A 22,675-nucleotide genomic window follows, 5' to 3' on the forward strand; every position below is an offset into this window, starting at 1 on the left:
AAAATAGGGTTGAGTCTGTACACCTTCATCAAGGGGCAGTTATGTCTGACAAATCTATTAGAGGTTTTTGAGATGGAAATGAGCAAATTAGACAAACGAGAGCCAATGGACGTGATCTATTTGGATTTCTGGAAGGCATTTGAAAAGGAAGCTGCAAAGTAAGATAAGAGCTCATAGCATTAGGAGAAGAAACTGGCATGGATAGAGAATTGGCTGACTGGCAGAGAATAAGGATAAAGGTGTCTTTTCAGGTTGGCAACCGATGACTGGTGGAATTCTGCAGGGATCAGTGTTGGGACCACAGCTATTCATGTTATACATTACCCATCTGAATGAAGGAACTGAGGGCATGGTCTGATCTGCAAACTTAGCAACAAAGATAAGTGGAGGGACAGGTAGAATTGAGCAAATGGGAAGGCTGCAAAAGGACCTGGACAGGCTAATAGAGTGAGCAAAGAAGTAGCAGATGGGTTACAATGTGTGAAAGTATAGGAACAGTAGGTAGAAAGAATAGAGGCGGACACTATTATATAAATGGGGAAAGGCTTTGGAAATCTGAAGCAGAAGGGACTTGAGAGTCCTAGTTCAGGATTCTCTTATGGTTAACATGCAGGTTCATTTGGCAGTTAGAAAAGCATATGCAATGTTGGCATTCATTTCAAGAGGGGTAGAATACAAGCGCAGAGATGTATTTCTGAGGCTGTATAATGATGTGGTCAGACTACGTTTGGGATATTGTGAACAGTTTTAAGCCCTATATCTAAGGAAAGATGTGCTGGTGTGGGAGAGGGTGCAGACAAGGTTTACAAGAATTATCCCAGGGATGAGAGCTTGTCATACCAGGAGTGGTTGAGAACTCTGGGTTTGTATTCAATGGAGTTTAGAAGGATAGGGAGTACCTCACTAAAACTTATAGAATGCTGAGAGGTCTGGATAGAGTGGATGTAGGGAAGATGTTTCCATTAGTATTACAGACTCTGACCTGGGGGCATGAGTGAAGGAGTGACCCTTTAGAACTGAGATGAGGATTTTCTTCAGCCAGAAGGTGGTAAATCTGTGGAACTCATTTCCACAGAAGGCTGTGGTCAAGTCATTGAGTCTCTTTAATATAGTTTGTGAACAAGTAGCCATAGAAGTGCAAACAACTCTTCACTCAATACACCAATCCCATCAGATTCCATCAGCTGAATAGACTAAAAACGTTTTCTATTTAATTACAGCTTTCAGCGATGGCTCCCAGAAAGATCTGCTGAACTTAATTGGTACCATTCCTGTTAGATATCAAGGTAAACTCTTCTCCTCGTGTTAGAAGTGAAAACAATTCCCATTAGATATCAAAGTAAGCCTCAGTCTGTCAGTGCAGGATAATTCTTTTTGCTATGAAGGTAAGCCTTATCCTATCAGTTGAAGAATCCAGTATTGTTACTAGATGTATAGTGCTATGTGCTGAAAAATAAGAATGTACTTCAAACAGATATACTTTAAGCGGTTCATTAGCAATGATTTTTAACATTCTAATTCCATTCATTATATTTCTCCGATCTTTGGTGACAAACTTGGATTGATCCAGTATTCTACTGCTTAAAATGTTCTCTTCAAAGCCCAAGTTTGGATTAAGATAATATTTACTACTAGCTGATCTTCCATGTATAGATTCAGAATGAACATTTCACATTGCTGTCGTAGTATTATTGAACTCCTCACGCAGTAACCACATGGGCAATGTGCTGTGAGAGTGAGTTGATGGTAGCAGTGTTAGAGAGACTGCTGATCCCATGAACCATACCTTGCAAAAATTACATTCAGAAGAAATTTCAAAAGGGAGAGGTACATCACATGTTCGTGAAGAACAAATATTTAATGACAATATTTTGAATTGAGATTGTAACCATTTTATCACAAAGCCAAAGCATTGTTGTGTGATTTGGATTTACCCTGCAGCCTAAAGTGGGTCTGTGTCCTTTTTGTTTGTGTAATATTGATATAAAGGCCCCTTTGGTTTACCAATGACTTTTAAGGGAGAAAATCTGCCATCCTTACTGGATCTGGTGAATGACTTATTTCAGACCCACAGTCACTTTTCAAGTTTTTTTTGTATGTTAGGAAGTGCTGTTATACACAACTGGACATTTTTTTTTCCATCACCAAATCACCTGTGGTATTTTCTCTATTTATTAACCAGCACCAGTAAGTCACCCACCACAGTCACTCTTAATTGCAGTCTGAAGCAACTTAGCAAGCCACTCGGTGTAGTTAGGAATGGGTGATAAATGCCAACCTTGCCAGTACATCCACCTACCATAAAATGTTTCACTATTACAATGTGAGAGATGACTATGTAATGTATCACATCTTTTTTTCAGAATTTTACTTAAGGGTTCACTTCCTTAGTCAAGTTCACTGTGAGAAGTCTTTTTCCAGTCAGTGAGAATTTGGATTATGCCACATATTTTGTGCAGAAATGCTGATTGCTTGTGATGCCATGTCTACATTATATAGACACACAATCATCTGAAATTTACTTGGCTGGAGTTCACAGAATGGTTACAGCAGAAAAGGAGGCCACTTTACCAATTGTGCCAGTGCTGTGTCTTTGAATGAGCAATTTACCTAGTGCCATCCCCTGGCGTTTTTTGCACAGCAGTTCTGGTTCAGTTTCTGATCAATGATAAGCTCCCCAGGATATTGATAATGGAATATTTAGTGATGGCAATAGCATCTATGGTCAAGAGATGTTGATTATTATACGGAAATGGTCATTAACTGGTACTTAGAATGGAATAATTATTACTTGACACTTATTAGCCCACGTCTGGATGTCGTCCAGATTTGTTGGGTTATAAACATATCTTAGGAGACGTAATTTGGTCCTGAATGTTGTACAGTCAACCACAAACATCTTTGCTTCTGGTCTTAAGTTGGAGGAAACGTCATTGTGGGCGGCACAGTGGTTAGCACTGCTGCCTCACAGTGCCAGAGATCCGGGTTCAATTCCCGCCTCAGGAGACTGACTGTGTGGAGTTTGCATATTCTCCCCGTGTCTGCATGGGCACCCTCCGGGTGCTCCGGTTTCCTCCCACAGTCCAAAAATGTGCAGGTTAGGTGAATTGCTAAATTGCCCATAGTTTTAGGGGCAGGGGTAAATGTAGGGGAATGGGTCTGGGTGGGTTGCGCTTCGGCGGTTCGGTGTGGACTTGTTGGGCCGAAGGGCCTGTTTCCACACTAAATAATCTAATCTAATCTAATTTAAGTGGTTGGAGATGATTAGGCTTGGAGTACTGGAGCATTCACATTTATTAAAATTGTACTCCATCTGCCTGACCTTTGTCCACTCACTTAAACTATTTATGCCCCTTTGCAAAGTTTCACAGTTCTCTGCACACTTTGCTTTACCACTCATCTTGGTGTTATCAGCAAACTTTGATACGCTACACATGATTCCCAACTCCAAATCATCAATGTAAATTGTGAATAATTGCGGTCCCAGCAGTGATCCCTGAGGTACACCACTAGTCACTGATTGCCAACCAGAATAACACTCATTTATTCCCATTCATTGCTTGCTGTTGGTTAACCAATCCTCTGTGCATGCTAATACATTGCCTGCAATGCCTTGCATCTTTCTGTAATGCAGCAGCCTTTTGTGTGGCACCTTGTTGAATGCCTGTTGGAAATCTAGATACACCACATTGACTGGGTGCCCGTGGTCCACCGTGTTCGTAACATCTTCATTGAATTCCAAATGCCATTCATGAACCCGTGCTGCGTCTGCCCAGTTGGACAGTTTCTATCTAGATTCCTTGCTATTTCTTCCTTGATCATAAACTCAAGCATCTTCCCCACTACAGAAGTTAAGCTAAATGGTCTATAATTCCCCACCTTTTGTCTACCTCCCTTGATCTTTTTAAAAGCAAGGAGTGGATAGATCCTTGATAAGTGAGCTGATGAAAGATTATCAGGAACAGACATGAATTTTGAGTGATATATAGCCACGATCTTATTGAATGGTGCAACACCCTTGAGGTACTGAATGGTCTATCCCTGCTTTTAATTTGTATGTTCATATGTTCAGAAAAGGTACATGCAGCAACAGCCTAGCCTTGAAATAAGAACACCAGTTATTTCTTTCTTCCCAACATTCCTCTGTCATCTCATAAGTCTGCTTTTTTGCTTTGCTTTGTATCTGAATGTCAACCCTTCTGTTGTACAAAGTTAAAAATCACACAACACCAGGTTATAGTCCAACAGGTTTAATTGGAAGCACTAGCTGTCGGAGCGCCAGTCCTTCATCAGGTGGTTCAACCTGAAGGTTGCTCCTTCAGGTGATGAAGGAGCAGTGCTCAAAAAGCTAGTGCTTCCAATTAAACTTGTTGGACTATAACCTGGTGTTGTGTGATTTTTAACTTTGTACACCCCAGTCCAACACTGGCATCTCCAAATCATGCCCTCTGTTGTAGGCATTTAGGTACAACATAATTTCACATGATGACAATTATCGTCTTATGTGGAACTGATTATGTAGATGATCTTCTCAAGTAAATTAAAGGAGGCCACCTGTTTGATTGCAGGACTTTGTTAACAAAAGACATGCTATTAGTCTTGTAGACATGAATCTGACTGGTTTAGTTCAGTTACTAGGGGTTAGTGAGTAACATCATCAGCAGTCCAGCCTATACTCTGGATTGTACAGGATCTACAAACAATTTGACATTTATACAGCATAGAAACAGACCCTTCAATCCAACTAGTCCACGCCAACCATATTCCCAAACTAAACTAGTCCCAACTGCCTGCTTTTAGTCCATATCCCTCCAAACCTTTCCTATTCATGTACTTATCTAAATGTCTTTTAAAATGTACCTGCATCTACCACTTCTGGCAGATCATTCCACACATAAATCACACTCTGTGTTACCAAAAAAAATGTTGCCCTTCATGTTCTTTTTAAAACTTTCTCCTCTCTTAAAAATTGTAGAGAAGGGAACTAGGCCAGGAGGATTTCCAGATGGAAAACTTCCATTCCCCATCTTCAGACCCACAAAAGTGGCCAAATGTTGATCTCTGGAAGTTGAATAAAATCTGACTCCTCATTTTTTTTTAAAAAAGTAGTTATTAGATTCTGACCTGAATTGGTAGATCTTTCTGTTAAACTGCATGATTCAGCTGCAACCTTTCTTCATGTGCTTTTGAAGTAGAATGATCTATAAATGTTATTTATTGACTTTGGATTACTGACAGATTCTGTGTCTCAACGTGTTACAGCTTCCTGTAGTTGTGATGTTTGTCTGTATTAGAAATGGCAGAATCTAGCTTTATTGATTTCTAGTTTGGTTTCCATTCCTCAGCATTGTTTTGACTGTTAAGAAAATCCTTTGAACAAATACAAACAAACTTTTTAAATCTATGGACACTTTATGTACTGAAGTAATTTAAAATGTGTTTTTCTTTGCAATATTATCCAGGATCATCCTATAATATTCCTATTCGAATATGGATTCTTGACTCTCATCCTTTTGGTCCACCTTTGTGCTTCCTGCGACCAACCTCAAACATGATTATTCGTGAGGGCAAACATGTAGATTTGCAAGGACGCATTTATTTACCATACCTACAACACTGGAGTCATGTAAGAAATCTGAGACAGTGGGAGCATTATAATGAAGTAAAACTGGGAAACTTTGGCACATGAACAGTGTCAGTCAAAGGGCTGTGTGGGGAACAGTTGAACATACAGAGACCCATGATGCAGGAGTACATTTGATTTGTGAGACATTTGGTTTGAGAGACAGGTGCAGGACTGCACTAATGGCATTTGGTGTTGATTGTAGGCTCTGGGAAATTTGTACAAGCTAATCATCAGCAGTTGTACTTATGCACTCATTCTGAAGGCTTGCCCTCTGAGGAGAACCTAAGCAGTGCCTTGGATTAGGCAAGGTCCTGTTTGATACTGTAGCTTCACAGTGAGAAGAACCTGAACCTAACTGTCCTGTTCAAGATTTTACCCATTAAGGTAGAACATGAGATGGTAAATCATGCAACCCTATCATAGCTCCCACCTACCAACGTCAGACTGAAAATTAGTTGGTAGCAAACAGATTGGTCCTGTTTTCTCTGTGACCAGGGTGTTTATCAGTTGTTTCCACTGTATTAAATAGATGATATAATGTGAAGAAGAGACATAAGTTCGGCAACTTTTCTCTAAAAATATGTTTTTATTGATTTTTTTTTTGTAAAACTCTATAGCCAAAAACAAATGTAGTTGGTTTGTTACATGAAATGATCACAAAGTTCGAGGAAGTGCCACCTTTATATGCAAAGCCTTCTACTGACGGAATGTCCCTGACAGAGCTCAATACCTACTTGGCTGATATTTCTTCAGGTGTGTGAATTTTATTTTACTCTGGCATTAAAGTATTTAGAGCCAAATGATATAACCATGTATATCATTGGCCCAGTCACAACACTTAAAATGTTCAGTCATTTCTTTCAAAAATAAATTTATGCAGTCTCCTTTCAAATTTGTGGATACTTTCATTCTGTTGTCTTCCAGGCATCTTTTTAAATGTTCAGAGCGACAAAGAGATTTGGAAAAGAACAGAGCTAACAGTGGTGTTATCTATTAATTGATGTTGCATTTTTATAGAAGGACATTGGTTACCTGAGCAAACATAAAGAGACATTTAATGACCTAGGATGTGAGCCAAGTTAGGAGGTATCTTTCACTCCAAGTAAAGACTGGATCTAGTTCCTACTTTCACCTACACGCACCAGAGTTATAACCAGTAGAATTTCTTTCATTATTCTAACAGTAAGAAGACAGCCAGAGAGGAGTGGCAAAGTCTAAAAGGTTTGAATTCAGTTGAAAATGAAGATCATTGTAAGATAGCTAATTTGCTTCCTGACAAGCGTTCACTAGGAAGGATATGAGCCAGATGCCTTCCCTAAACTGTATGGGTCCAAATACAGAGCTAATCATGGGGTATTACTTGTCACTTCATTAATCCTTCTACTTAATATTCTTGAGTCAATTTTTTATCTATTCCTGTTGTTTAACCTGAGTTCTCACAGCTTTAACCTTAATTTTACAAAGTAGAGGATGAAAGAGTTTTAGTTTTCTGCACATCAAGATACACCGCGTAAGGTTTACCTGTGTCCTTTTCAGGATTATCTGAATGATAACCCAATAAGCAATAGTCAATGTGAACCCCAGTATCCAACATCCTTGATTTTTTTTTTTGAGGAAGTGCCTTGCTAAGGGGACTATGAACAAAAAATGATGTGTTGCATCCTGATGTATAGGAAAAATTGATACAGTAAAGGATGAAAAACAATTAAAACTTAAAGCTGAGGCAATTCAGTGAAAAACTGAGAATAGACATAGAATAGTACAGCACAGTACAGACCCTTTGGCCCTCAACATTGGTTAAGAAAAGTAGGAGGTGACACGTGCTTCTTAGCAGAACTATGTGGAATTACCCTTTACTGTTTCTAATTTGTATTTAGAAACAAAATGGAGATGCTGTCAGACAATGCAGGCTTCAAGATATGAAATTATGCGAGCAGATGAAATTTAACTTAGACAAGTGTGAATTACTGAACAAAGGGAAAACAAGTTGCTGATATGAATGTTCCCTGAACTACTGAGGTTTAACTGAATGCAATTTATGGAATTATAATGCCCATTTGGTGTAAAACTGCAGTTTATAAAGCTAATAGAATGCTGAGTCAGTGACTACAAATTGGGACAATCCCAAGCATACAAAGTTTAGTTTGGACCACATGCCTTTGTGTCCATTTCTGATTAACAAGACATGCAAGTCATGGATGTGGCTCAATAGAAGAACTGAGGCTGTCCCCAAAGACCGATAACTGGCCAGTCAGAAATATCTGGAGAAACTTTCATGGCTTTAAAGTCTCTATAATGGATCAAAGGCAAGGATTTTGAGATTTACAAACCTTTTTATTGAGAGGCCGGATGGTACTTTATTTTAGGAATAAATGTGTAGAAGTTCATAAGGAGCTATGAATGGTAAAGATGATCTAGTCAAAAAGTACCCTATAAGAAATCCTGACTTTAAAAGTGGGATAATGAAATAAAGATGCAAGATAACAAATATAAGAAAGTTTATTTGTTAAGAGGCTGTGTAAGGATATGGTTTGGAAAAGTTAATGGCATAGGGAAATGGTTCAATGTTGTTGAAGTCACTAAAGATAAAGAATCACTGAATAAAGAGACTGCGTAAGGACTACAAGAAGACAACCAGAGAGCTGAGGCCAAAGGTGATAAGGACCTTGCAAGTGAAAATTTTGCAGTGTGGATGATTGATTAAAGGGAATATATGGGATCAATAAGCAGACTGGCTGGAGTAGTATGAAGATGTTACCAGCTTTACCACAATTGGTCTATAGTTCCCTGAACTTGTTCCATCCTCCTTTTTTTAAATTCAGGAATGAATATAACAATCCATGATATGAGCATAGAATATAACGCTATGAAGGACCAGACCATCTTTGAGCTCCCAGTATTAAATAAAACACAGGTGGTGATTTTGTATGACAAAGGTCCAGGTCACAAGTATGGAAATAGGACTTCTGAATCATAGTTTTGATTTACCGATACAGGTGTAATCCCTAACCAACAGCGAAGCTCCAGGCTGGCCAACATGGCTCATCAGATCTACTTCAGTATCATCTGCTTTGACATGAGAAATGGTTACTTGGTTAAGTTTTCAAAAAGTTACTAGTAGTTGCGAAACTTTTATCTCAGTGGAATTCAGTATTTTCAACAAAGAAGGGATTAAATAGAGAAAATGAGCAAATGTTTAAAATTGCTGTTTTTAAGAAACCATAATGTGAGAATGAGACTGTGATGTGGTTTTAATCTTCATGTACAGGTCTGTCTGACATCAGTCTTCGGTCAAAGCTGGAGGCTGGAGAGCAACATTTCAGCAAAGTTACTGTGCTTGGTGATGGTGATTTGGGAATGGCATGTGCTATGAGCATCTTGGCAAAGGTAAAGCAGTTAACCTAATATATCCATGTCTCGACATTGTTTGCCCAAGATTGAATTTAAGCTGTCTTTCTTACTGTATAATACTAACAGCATTGAAACATTTATGGTCTGAATATAAAATGTTGTAGGAATGAATTTTGATAAAGTGATAAGGAAGGCAAAGAGAAACAATAAAGGGCCCATAAAAGTAAACAGTGAAATATTATTTTAAAAAAAAGAGAGTAGCGATAGGGCCACTGAAGGCTAAATTGGAGGCACTAATGAAGAAAGTTTGAAAAAATATTATAACTACTTTGTAACCCTCCAGGTTCATGTCAAAACAATGTGAAAATGGGACGAGAGAAGAAATCGAAAATGTTAAAAAGGTACTAATGGTAGAAAGATGGCAGGAGAGCAGAGAATTGATGAACTAACCAACTTAGAGAAGATCCAGAAGAATTACAGTTATTCCTAATAAAGTAAGGTTAGAAAATAAATTGAAACAATATCTCATAACTCTACTTTTCATATGAATTTGTGTAATACTGCCAGAGGACTGATAGCTTGTGAGTTTATTCCTTATGCTTAAAAAGGAGGATAGAACAAGTCCAATTACCTTGAATTTAGTCCTGGGAAAGATAATAGAAACTTCACTTAAAGATATAATCTTAGAAATCTAGAACTTAACATATAATGGAATGGTCAGCATGGATTTAAGAAGAAAGATCAATTTTATTGAATTCTCTGAAGAAATGGAAAATAAATACTGAAAAATGAAAATTTCCAAAAGGCCTTTGATCAGGTACTGCATAGTAAACTCATAACTGCACTTGTAGTATCAGACAATAAGTATCAGATGGGATAGCAAGCTGACCATAAAGCAGAAAACAGGGGGGGTTAGAAATTAAAGCTGTTTACTCAGTCTGTCAGAAATTGGAAAATGGCTTTCCATTAGGGTTCGTTCTAATCAGCATTTACGTAAACAGTTTGGACTTGGGAACTGGAAGTACAATTTAAAACTATGCAGACAACAACAAATGGAGTGAAGTGTACTTCGTAGTTAATACAGAAGGAGAGTGCAACAAAATATAGGGACATGTTAATAGACTTGCAGTATGGCAATGTGATTTGCAAATTTCTGACCTCAATCTGGATAAATGTAAAGCGATTACGTTTTTTTGATTAAGAACAAGGATGCCATGCACTTCTCAGGAATTAGTGTCCAAGTGCAATAGAGAAGCAGAGGGATTTGGAAGTACAATTATGCAAATCAGTTAGTAGTTGCTACATGGGTATTAACAGTGCAAATTTGATGCCAAGCCACTGAAAGAGACATTCGGACAGATGAGTAAATGTATTAACATGGATAGAGGATTGGTTAACTAATAGGAAGCAAAGAGTGGGAAAAAAATCAGCTCTTTTTCTGGTTGGCAATCAGTAGCTAGTGCTGTGCCTCAGGGATCAGTGTTGGGACCGCAATTATTCACAATTTACATCGATGAGTTGGTGTTGAGGACCAAGTTTGTGAATGACACTAAGATGTCTGGTACAGCAAAGTGTGCAGAGGACTGTGAAACTTTGCAAAGGGGCATAGCTTGTTTAAGTGAGTGGGCAAAGGTCTGGCAGATGGAGTACAATGTGGAGTCATCCATTTTGTTGGAATAACAGTAAAAAGGACTATTATTTTAATGGTAAAAACTTGCAGAATGCTGCTGTGCAGTGAGATCTGTGTCCTAGTGCATGAATCACAGAAAGTTGGTCTGCAGGTGCAACAGGTAATTAAGAAGGCAAATGGAATTTTGTCCTGCATTGCTAAAGGGATTGAGTTTAAAAGCAAGGAGGTTATGTTTAAGCTGTACAGGGTGCTGGTGACGCCACACCTGAATGATTGAGTGCAATGTAGGTCTCCTTACTGGAGAAAGGATGTACTGACACTAGAAGGGGTGCAGAGAAGATTCACTAGGTTGATGCCAGAGTTGAGGGTTTTGGCGGATGAGGAGAGACTGAGTAGACTAGGATTGTATTCATTGGAATTTAGAAGAATGAGGGGGGATCTTATAGCAACATATAAAATTATGAAGGGAATAGATAAGATAGAAGTAGAGAGGATGTTTCCACTGGCAGATGAAGCTAGGACAAGAAGGCATAGCCTCAAAATTACGGGGAGCAGATTTAGATCTGAATTGAGGAGGAACTTCTTCACATAGAGGGTTGTGAATTTGTGGAATTCCCTGCCCAGTGTAGGGGTTGAGGTTTCCTCAGTAAATGCTTTCAAAGCTAAGATAATTTTTTGAACAGTAAAGGAGATGAGGGTTATAGTGAGAAGGTGGCTAAGTGGAGCTGAGGCCATGAAAAGATCAGCCATGATCTTATTGAATGGCAGAGATGGTTTGAAGGGCCAGATGGCCTACTCCTGCTCCTAGTTCTTAAGTTCTTATAAAAATTTGGTAGAAAAGTAGGTTTTTGAAAAATTTTAAAGTATGATAGAAAAACGTAGGGGTTTAAGGGGGCATTCCAGCGCATGGGACCAACAGCTGGAAATACTGCTACCAGTGGTGGAGTGATTAAAGTCAGATATGTGCAATGTGCCAGAACTAAAGCACAACAGACATTGAATGTTTGCAGGAGATTTCAGAGATGGGAAATGCCAAGATAACTTGCCTTTAAGTCACCAAATAACTAAATTAGTTAGACTAACTGAGCTGTGTTGTTTCTATTTGATGCATCCACCTTCCTCTTCAGTTTATTAAAACCATGATTAACTTTTGTATCAACACAAAAACAAACAAAATGTGGTTTTGTCCATCATTTTTGAAAATCAACCTTAAAGTTCTGAAATTAATAAGGTCATGACTGAAATCAATGTGTGATAAGAGTGAGTGAGACTAGGGGAAGCCTACAGACAGCAGGAGGAATGAGACCAAGCCCTAGCTCAACAAACATAACCAAGACCAAGTCTGAAACATCCGTTGAGAAGGTAACCTGTTAAAATGCTGGTGGCAATACCATGAAGTACCTAATTATGTTAAGAAAAGGTTAGCAATTCCCTTATTGGCTGATTTAGTACTGTCCAAATTGGCATTAATTTCAAAAATCTCTCCGGTGAAAAATTGGTAAATGCCATTCTTTGAACATTTTTGTCACAAATGTCTTAAGGCAGTTATAAAGTCGTGAAATAAAGTTACCTACAAGTGTAGAGTCATCTAGGATTTATGTTCCCCATGAACATCCCCCTACCTTACTTCTGTGAGCATACGCGGTGGCACAGTTGTTAGCCTTGCTGCCTCACAGCGCCTGAGACCTGGGTTCAATTCCCGCCTCAGGCGACTGACTGTGTGGAGTTTGCATGTTCTCCCTGTGTCTGTGTGGGTTTCCTCCGGGTGCTCCGGTTTCCTCCCACAGTCCAAAGATGTGCAGGTCAGGTGAATTGGCCATGCTAAATTGCCCGTAGTGTTAGGTAAGGGGTAAATGCAGGGGTATGGGTGGGTTGCGCTTCGGCGGGTCGGTGTGGACTTGTTGGGCCGAAGGGCCTGTTTCCACACCGTAATGTAATGTAATCTAATTCTTAAGCCTGCTCTACTTTTCAGTAATTTCATGGCTTATCTGATTTATTGTCTGAACTCCATCTTCATAAATCCCTAGTACCCTTAATAGTGAAGAATCTATTTTTTTTTTTGTCATTTAGCTTCATCAGATACTTCGTGTTGTTGTCTTTTGTTCCTTTCTCCCTCAGTTTCCTATTAACTGTGTTTTATGCTATTTTCCTCAATTACACCATATGTTTGCAAATGACACATTTTAACCCACTCTTTGGGTAAACAAGTTCCTCCTGAATTAAATTTTTCATTTATTGGTGACTATTTTATTCTTATGGGCTTTAGTTTTGGATTTGAGACAAAAAAAACTACAGATGCTGGATTCGAGAATAGACAGACAGGAGGCTGGAAGAACACAGCAAGCCAGGCAACGTCAGGAGGTGGAGAAGTCGACATTTCAAGTGTAACCCATCTTCAGGACTGTTATGGATTCCCCAGAATTGGGAGCCTTTATATCTATCAAAACCCTTCATGATTTTAAGTCTTATTCAGTTGTTACAATTGTATTGTAACTTTGATTTTGAAGTGGATTAAATAAACTCAGTTTCACCTTAACTGGCTACTGGGTTAAGGCTGTAAAATGTCAGTCTCCGCCAACATGGAAGCCAAATGGTTAGCTTAAACTCCGTATCTAAACTTAACCATCAACTTGAACAATTCTATAGGGTTATCAGACTCAATAGTTGTATTTAGAAGAGGCAAGAATTTGGGGGAAAAAAGAATATTAGATAAAATAATGTGTATTTTTATTTATCTCTAGGAAGCTGCAGAAAAATTGGCACTCATTTCAACCTCAGAAAATGCTATGAAAGGTGGATCGCTGGACATGGAGATTTTCAGTCTGCCTAGAGTCGAAATCAGCAGTGGTTTGTGTCATCTGACTGAATAAATACAGCACATAAACTTCAACTCTTTACAAAAAAAAATCACATATAAACAATGCATTTGTCTAAACATGACTGACAACCAGAGGTTTATCTCTACTTCAAGGAAGAAGTTGAAACAAAATCTCATGTATCTAAACTCAACCTTCTGTGAATAAACAGGTTGCCAATGGCAATAGGAGAGGCTCTAGCTTCATGGCAATGTCATTGAACTAATAAGCCAGAGCCCAAGGCCTGGCTCACGATGCCAACATCCCATGAAAGATGAAAAGAACAGCAATGAGCTTTATGAACATTCATTATTTTTGAGGGTTCATTTGCATTATGTAATATTCTAAAGGCAGCATAGGTGGGGTCTGGCTGGACATAACTGGCAGCATTAATTGATGATCTTTGATTCTTATTTTTAGGGCCTCAATAACAAAAGCAATAGTATCAGAGTCCTCACACCAGCCCAACAGCATGATTTAGATCAAAAATATGCTTGGGTTGTAGATTAGAAAGTCATTGTTTGTTATTTTTGGCTTTTGCCCTTTTGCAAACCTTTGAATAAATAACTGTTCTCTGACCTGTCTGCATTTTATCTTCTCTTTTATTCTAGATTTTTCAAATTCAGCAGGTTCAAATGTGGTAATTGTTACGGCAAATACCTGGGGTGGTGAGGAGTCCTATTTGAAAGCATTACAAAGCAACGTGGATCTGTTCAGGAAGATCATTCCCAATACAGTGCAATACAGTCCCAACTGTGTACTCATCATTGCTTCCCAGCCAGGTACGCAGCCCATTAATGTAATAGATTATTCACTGGGAAATACAACATGGGTTTATTAGCAGTAGGAATGTTCTTCAGTGTAGGATATACTTCAGGAGTGCTAGTTAAGCTTTCATATAGAGGTATAGATTTAAGGAGATTGTTAGAGAAAGGATGCTGGTCACAAAGGTTTAAAAGCCTCTAGTATTTTCCTGGGTCTTGAAGAAGGTCTCTAATAGAGAATGAGATATAAGCTGTTTATTAGTTCCAAAGAGTGGTCGTTGCTTGGAAAATTTAACAGCATTGGGAGTACAAATCGAAAGTGCCCAATAGAAGGCAAAATTTTTCAAATTACCTGCTGTTTGCTGGTTATGAACACTCCGTGACTATAGATCATTTTGTTACAGTATGTTAGTATGCCTCAGTGTGTAATGTTTGCTCTCTGATCTGGTAGTTGATGTGATGACGTACATAGGCTGGAAGCTAAGCGGGTTTCCTTCACACCGCGTGATTGGTACTGGCTGTAACTTGAATACTCAACGCTTCCAGTCCATCCTGGGAAAATACTTGAAATCATCTGTTGAGAAGGAGGCCTGGATCATTGGTGAACATGGAGACAATGAAGGTATTATGTTGCAAACCAATTTAATTCTCTCTGTACACCTTGATCTGATGTAGCAAGATGAAGTAAAATGCTACTTTTGATCACTGCGTCCAATCCTTCTGCTGTTGCTTTGCATTCTCTGCAGTGCAATGAATTGCTATCAATGACGTGGAATGAAAGAACAAGTAAGTTCTGATCAGAATCTGATAAAAATAGCAGACTGGTTCCTCCAAATGTACAATCCAAAAAATTGTATGGTTGATGCTTTAAGTAATGTGGGTGAACTTACTGCTTGATAGTGTGTTATTAATAGAGAAGAGGTGCTCGAGCTGCTAATTACTTGTTCAGAATATCTAAGAAAGACTGTGCCTAGTAGTACTTTCATGAAGAGACAAAATAAGTATTGCTACAATCCATGTAGTTTTATGACTGAAGTAGAATAAAATGTTACTGTTCATAAGTAAGCCAAACTATGACTGCACCTGTTGGGGCAGCTGTAGAAATATGAAAGTTGGACTTTTATCTTGGTTTTGGCACTGTCCAGTCTCCTTTTGAAATCTGGATTAGAATTAACCCAGATTGATATTGTATACCCAGATGAATTTATATGTCTTAAACAGAATGGCAAGTGATCTTATCACAATCGTTGATACTAATGATAAGTTATTGACGCAAAATATCACTCGTGCTTCCAGTGAATTTTTTGCTCTGATGTTCCTTGAGAATTCAGTTCCAGATGCTGCCTTTCTCTCCCTCTGTCAAAAGTGTTGAACCATCTGTGTGAAAATTAAAGGGACAGCAGTTACTTTGATTTTTAGGCCCACTTGAGCATGTGTCCCATATTTCAACTGAGAATACTGGAGAAACTCATCCGATCTTGTAGCATCTGTGGAATGCTGCCAGACCTGCTGGGCTTTTATTATACATTGAAATGTTTGATTTGATGTTATGATGCAAAATAATAGAATATTCAATAACAGATCCAGAAGTGACCTAATCTTATAGCTAATTGGAGAAGAGCAATTAAGATGGATAATAGTTGCTAATCTACTCAGTGAGTCCCACATCCTGTTAGCGAATTTTTAAAAATCCTCAACACTGTGCTAACGCTTTGGATTTTTAAATTTGTTTTTCAGTGGCCGTGTGGCAGGGCCCTGCAATGGGTGGTGGGCGAAATAGGAGCCCAGACATAATCATAGACCATGACAGCCATAAGCAGTTGGCATGCAGGTAGGAAGACTAAGTAATTCAGAAGCTTTGTAGAAATTCAAACTATTTCAGGGAAATATTTCAGTCTCCTTTAACTCCTCCTTTCAATTTTATTCCCTCCTCTCACTCCTCCCTCCTGCTGATGAATCAGTACTCCTCCATGTTATACACTAGTGATAAGGTCCTCTGGAGTATTGCTGAACAAAGAAACATTGGAGTCCAGGTTCATAGCTCCTTGAAAGTGGAGTCGCAGGTAAATAGGACAGTGAAGAAGGCATTTCGTATGCTTTCCTTTATTGGTTGGAGTATTGAGTATAGGAATTGGGTGGTCATGTTGCGGCTATACAGGACTTTGGTTAGGCCACTTTTGGAATATTGTGTGCAGTTCTGGAGTCCTTCTTATCGGAAGGATGTTGTGAATCTTGAAAGGGTTCAGAAAAGATTTACAAGGATGTTGCCAGGGTTGGTGGATTTGAGCTATAGGAAGAGGTTGAATAGGCTGAGGCTGTTTTCCCTGCGGTGTAGGAGGCTGAGGGGTGACTTTATAGAGGTTTATAAAATCTTGAGGGGCATGGATAGGATAAATAGAAAGTCTTTTCCCTGGGGTGGGGAGTCCAGAACTCTAGAAATGGCATTGGTTTATAAGGGATGGAGGCTAGAATTGCACGCAATATTTCAAAAGTCACCAAACCAATGTCCTGTACAACTGCAACATGACCTATGAAGAAAGGTTGAAAAGACTGAAACCAAAAGAGAAAATGCTGGAAAATCTCAGCAGGTCTGGCAGCATCTGTAAGGAGAGAAAAGAGCTGACGTTCCGAGTCTAACTGACCCTTTGTCAAAGCTGCGATGAGTTGAAGGATAAGTTGTTGAGAGAGAGAGAACAAGTTCAGCCAGGCCGAGGAGAGTGGTGTTGGATGGAAATTGTTCGGGCCTCTTTTCGAGAAAGAAGCGAAGAGCTTTCAAGCCGTCTTGGTGTGGGATGGAGGTGTAAAGAGATTGCACATCCATGGTGAATAGAAGGTGGTTAGGGCCTGCGAATTGAAAGCTGTCAATGTGTTGCAGGGCATCAGAGGAATCCCGGATGTAGGTGTTGAGGGAGTGAACCAAAGAAGTAAGGATGGAGTCAAGGTAGGAGGAAATAGTGAGGCAGGAGCATGCTGACACAATGGACCTGCCGGGACAGTCCTTCTTGTGGATTTTGGGGAGGAGGTAGAAACGGGCTGTCCGAGGTTGGGCGACTGAGGTTGGGAGCTGTGGGGGGAGGCATCCAGAGGAAATGAGGTCAGTCACGGTGTTGGAGACAATGGCTTGATGCTCAGTGGTGTGCCCATGCTCCAGGGGGAGGTAGGAGGAGGAATCTGAGATTTGGCGCTCAGCCTCTGCGAGGTAGAGGTCAGTACGCCAGACGACAACAGCACCCCCTTTGTCAGCAGTTTTGATAACAAGGTTGGGGTTGGACCTAAGGGAGCGAAGGGCAGAAAGTTCGGATGGGGAGAGGTTGGAATGGATAAGAGAGGCAGAGAAATTAAGGTGACCAATGTCCCGTCGACAATTGTCAATGAAAAGATCAAGGGCAGGAAATTGTCCTGGCGGGGGTGTCCAATTAGAGGTGGAATGTTGGATGCAAAAGGATCTGTGGAGCGGGAGGAGGACTCTTGCGCAAAGAAGTGAGCACGAAGGCGAAGGCAATGGAAGAAGAGCTCAGCATCATGTCGGGCCCGGAATTCATTGAGGTGGGGATGTAAGGATACAAGGCTGAGTCCTTTGCTGAGAACAGCACGCTCAGCCTCAGAGAGGGGAAGGTCAGAGGGTATGGTGAACACATGGCAAGGGCTGGGGTTGGAAGAGATGGGGTTCGAGGGATTGGGACTGTTGGAAGGTGGAGGGTGAGCAGGGGTGTGGATGAGAAGTTTAAGCTTGCATTCCTTAACATCTGAGAGAAACAGGAAAGGTTTGGAGTTAAGGCGTCAAATAATATGAAGGATGAAATGAAACTGTGGACCAGGACAGCTTTGAGAGAGAGTAGGTCTGGAGAGAGGTGTCGAGTGCTTTCGTGTGGTGGCGTATGGCCTTGAGAGTGGCTTTTAGAATGCGGCGAGAACAGCAGTTGGAAAAGTGTTGTATATCGTGCAAGTACCTGTAATCCTGGAGGCTGCATACAGGGTGGAATTTGAGTTGAAATCCACGTGGAGTAAGTCGGAGGCGAAGACAGTCACTGAGGAAGGAAATATGGCTGTGGAAGCAAGTCTTAGTGAGTACTTTGTCTAACACTGAGAGAAAAGGAAAGCAGTGAAGGTGGACAGGGGGAGAGAGACAAACAAAATTCCTGTCGGAGAGAAGAGCAGTACTTCTTCAGGGTAGGCATTCCTGGAAGAGAGGTGGCAGTGGGTTAAACACTGGATAAAAGCAAATTACTGCGCATGCTGGAATCTGAAACCAAAAGATAAAATGCTGGAAAATCTCAGCAGGTCTGGCAGCATCTGTAAGGAGAGAAGAGAGCTGATGTTTCAAAGCTGAATAGACTGGGTTTGTTTTCACTGGAACGCAGGAGGTTGAGGGGTGACCTGATAGAAGTTTGTGAATGGCATGGATAGAGTGGAAATTGAGACTTTTTCCCAGGGTGGAGAGGTCAATTACTAGGGGACACAGGTTCAAGGTGCAATGGGGGAGGTTTAAGAGATGTGCAAGGCAAAGTTTTCATGCCAAGGGTGCTGAGTAACTGGAAACACTGTTAGAGGAGATTGTGAAAGCAGACGCAATAGTAGCATTCATGAAACACCTGGACAAATACATGTATAGGAAGGGAATAGGGGAATACAGATCCTTTAAGTGAAGACAGTTTTGGTATGGAAGGGCAAAATGTGTCCGTGCATTCTTGGAGGCCAAAGGGCCTGATCCTGTGCTGTATTGTTCTTTGTTCCATAAGGTCAGAAGTGGAGATGTTCACCAATGATTGCACCATGTTCAGCACCTTTTGCAATTACTCAGGTACTGAGGCAGTCCATGTTCAAATGCAGCAATATCCAGGCTTGGGTGGACATGTGGAAAATAACATTTGTGCCACACAAATGCCTGGCTATGACCATCACCACAGTTAATCTAACACTGCCCCATGACATTCAATGATATTACTATCATGGAAAGCCCCCACTATGAACATACTGGGGTTACCATTGACCAGACATTCAATGGCACTTGCCATTTAAATATAGTAGCTACAAGAGCAAGTCACAGGCTAGGAATACTGTATTGAGTAACTCGCTTCCTGACTCTGTAAAGCCTGTCCACCAACTACAAGGTACAAGAAACACTCCCTTGCTTGGATGAATGCAGCTCCAACAACACTCTAGATGCTTTGACACCATACAGGACAAAACAGGCCACTTGATTGGCACCATAACCACTCCTTCCACCACTGATGTTCAGTAGCACCAGTTTGTACGATCTACAAGATGCACTGGATTATTCACCAAAGGCAGCACCTTTAAAACCCAGGACCTCTTATTGTATCAGAGTGAAAGAGAATTTGTGAAGCTCCAGTCAGCTTGTACCAACACACCCCATCCTGCCCTTCTGTCAGAGGACCTGAGCACCGTGAGGAACACTGAGGAATGGCAGCAACTTCCCGACAATCCAGAGAGATTTGATCGCTGTCCCTGTATCCTGGGCTCAGCGGGATTCAAATCTAGGAAACATTCCTAGGAGGTGGAGGTAGGAAACAAGATGTGTGTGTATGTGTGTATATGGCTGAGGAGTCCATTGACAGGCAGGGAAAAATCTCTGCAAATCTGAGAAAGGGGAATACATACTGGGCTCCTGAGAAATCATCAAAACACTTAGAGCTGAGGGTGAATCCGAGGAAAAGTCGAATCTGTCTGGACTATGAGGGTTGGAGGTGTCCTTTTATAAGTCAGAGAACAAGACACAAATCTACACTTTCAGTGGGACATTCACTGAGAAGCACTATCCCTCCTTCAGTCCACATCTCCCTGATGGAGATAAAAACACAGAGCCTCTGAAACTCTGTCCTAGGAGAGTTACAATCCAGGAGGATGATGGGTTATAGATAAGGTGAATGGTAGCTGTCCTTTCCCTAGGGTGGGGGAGTTCAAGACAGGGGGTCACATTTTTAAGGTGAGAGGAGAAAGATGCAAAAATATCATGAGGGCAATTTACTTTTTCAGAGTGGTTTGTATGTGGAATGAACTTCCAGAGGAATTGATGGATGTGGGTACAGTTACAATTTGTAAAAGATATTTAGATAAATCCATGAGTAAGAAATGTTTGGAGGGATAAGATGGGATGAATTTATTTTGGGATTATTGTCAGCTTGGACTGGTTGGACTGAAAGATCGGTTTCTGAGCTATATGACTCCATGGCCACTTCAATTTAGAAGGACAAGGGCAACAGATCCATAGGACAACCACTACATGCATGTTCCCCTCCAAAACATCCAGCATCCTGACTTGGAAATAAATCGCCGTTCCTTCAGTATCACCAGGTCAAAATTCTGGAATTTCCTCCCTAAGGGCACTGTGGTTCAACCCACAGCACATGGACTGTAGTGGTTGGAGAAAGCAATTCACTACCATTTTCTCAAGGGGAATTTGGGATGAATAATAAATGCTGGCTAGTCAGTGATACCCATATCTCACAAAAGAATAAAAAGTTTCCATGGGATATTAATTGAATACGTAATGTGTTTATTCTCCATTTATTAGTCTAGCCATTGGGAATTGCAATGGAAACAAAATGCAGCTGAGTCTGATCTAGACCTTGTGATAATTTCACTGATGATCTTCCAGTAGTTATCATGATTATGAATGGGAGTTCAAGTAACCTTTTCCTCCATAAACTGAGAAATGAAAATGGTCTTCCCTTTATATGGTGTCTTTTATGCCTTTAAGATGTCTCAGCACTTCACAGTCATACTGTGGCTTTAAAGTGTAATCATTGTTGTAATTGAGAAAACTGAAGCAGACTTGTGCTTGGACTGCAGCATTGGCTGAATCAGAGAGCTCAGCAAAAACTAACCATCTAAGACTTGAACCTTCTAGTTTGCATAGTTCAGTTTTACCAGCATAAATGTCCTGTGAGGTTTTGTGGTACTCAGACTAGTCTGGAAATTAGCCTTTTGAACAGTTTGGAAGAAGACTGTCAAAAGCAATTCACCTGTGTTTGTAGATTCAGATTCGTTTTTGTTTATTATTTCAGGGTTTTTAAAGGGTTAAAGGAGAAAGGTCAGAGGTCATGGTCAGTTGGTCTATCTGTGGCTGATATAACTGAGACGATCCTGAGAAATCTGGGACGTTCACATTCCGTCTCCACCCTAATGAAGGTGAGTTTCCATTAATTTCCAGGCCCACAGTGAAATGACAATGTGTCTGGATGACTGCAGCATTTCCTTAGTCAAGATGGTTCTGACTTCCTGCTGTGGTCTATGTGCACATCCAGGAGGCTAGGAGAGCAACCAAGCAATGTGCAAAAGTAATGCTTGAGCTGGCTGATGGACTGTTTTGAACATTGGTTGCATTTATTATGAAAAGAAAATAATGTTTGAATGTAATTTTATCTTCTTAATAGATTGATTATGTGTGGGTGTTTTGTTATAGTTTAGGTGCCCTTGGGTGGCTTTTTCATCAATGAATCAATGAACCTATGAGTGTTGGCGATGTGCACTATCACTGAAGTTAAATCCTTTCCTCTGACTAGATCTGCAAAAATTCTGCTTAATCATAATGTTTAGAAATGTAAAGTGTAACATGCCAAGTGAAAAATACCCAGAACAGATAGAAAGAACTTGAATTAATGATGGTTCACTATTTTCAATGAGTAGACAATGTTGAGAAATAATTAAAATTATTGAATGTTGGCAAATAAAACAAGGACAATGGAGTGGTAACAATACGAAGGCTTGTTGCTCATCAAGTCACATGAAATATACATGCCCCAAATTTGTTGGAAGGGGTTCGGAGAACCAGTGACAATGTGAAAGGAATGAGGTATAAGGAATAATTATAACATGTCTAGCTATATAATCTAGAAATTTTGTTTAGCAACAGGCTTGAGATGGGGGTCATCCAAAATTAGGGTTGAAGCCAATTCTTGTTCATTAGAAGAATAAACTGAATTTTGGCACAAGAACACTAAAGCTGCAGACACTTCAGGAAGCTCATTGCCCTCACTCTCCTAACAAGGGTATGTTGTCCTTGCTAGGGGCTAAATACTGATTCATCTGAATAGTTTCAAGGCTAAGTAAGTTGAATGATGTGGATGGTTTGCCTAGACTGGTTGAGTATGGAAGAGAATGGTGTGATACTAGATAAATAGAATTATACTGTTTCCTGTAGAATGGATAAATCCAAAACAAGGAGCTGCAACTTAAAATTAATGTTAGGCTGTTGAATGTTGATAACAGGAAAAACTTTGTCATTGGTATGTAAATTTGGAGCTATTCCCTTAATTCAGCCAAATTTAAAAATTAAATTCATTTGGGATTGATAGATATTTTGTTACCCAAGGGTAATAAGTGTTATGGAATCAAGATAGATAAATATATCTATCCTGACTTAATCTAAATGTTCACTGGTGGAATAGTCTGGAGGTGTTAAATGGCTGTTCCCATGTTTCATTAT

At 40.0% G+C, this 22,675-nt stretch overlaps 1 protein-coding gene across 3 annotated transcripts in view; it reads left to right on the forward strand.

The window, feature by feature from the left end:
- uevld (UEV and lactate/malate dehyrogenase domains) overlaps positions 1 to 22,675 on the forward strand; it is a 28,827-nt gene that overhangs the window by 4,758 nt on the left and 1,394 nt on the right. The window contains exons 4-13 of one of the 3 annotated variants that reach the window (XR_015760191.1): positions 1,221 to 1,286; positions 5,463 to 5,626; positions 6,244 to 6,379; positions 8,895 to 9,013; positions 13,349 to 13,454; positions 14,074 to 14,244; positions 14,678 to 14,848; positions 15,964 to 16,057; positions 18,966 to 19,750; positions 21,255 to 21,372. Coding sequence is in view for 2 of the 3 variants with exons in the window: in XM_043706093.2 (XP_043562028.1) it covers positions 1,221 to 1,286; positions 5,463 to 5,626; positions 6,244 to 6,379; positions 8,895 to 9,013; positions 13,349 to 13,454; positions 14,074 to 14,244; positions 14,678 to 14,848; positions 15,964 to 16,057; positions 21,255 to 21,378 (1,151 nt within the window). In the remaining variant the exon portion in view is untranslated. Of the gene's footprint in view, positions 1 to 1,220; positions 1,287 to 5,462; positions 5,627 to 6,243; positions 6,380 to 8,894; positions 9,014 to 13,348; positions 13,455 to 14,073; positions 14,245 to 14,677; positions 14,849 to 15,963; positions 16,058 to 16,187; positions 16,290 to 18,965; positions 19,751 to 21,254; positions 21,379 to 22,675 lie in introns of those variants that run through there. The other 2 variants (XM_087996665.1, XM_043706093.2) reach the window with 2 other exon arrangements.

The sequence above is a fragment of the Chiloscyllium plagiosum genome, unplaced genomic scaffold (genome assembly GCF_037043375.1).
Source record: "Chiloscyllium plagiosum isolate Xiang-an unplaced genomic scaffold, Cpla_swu_hap1 HiC_scaffold_18, whole genome shotgun sequence".
NCBI classification, from domain to species: Eukaryota; Metazoa; Chordata; class Chondrichthyes; order Orectolobiformes; family Hemiscylliidae; genus Chiloscyllium; species Chiloscyllium plagiosum.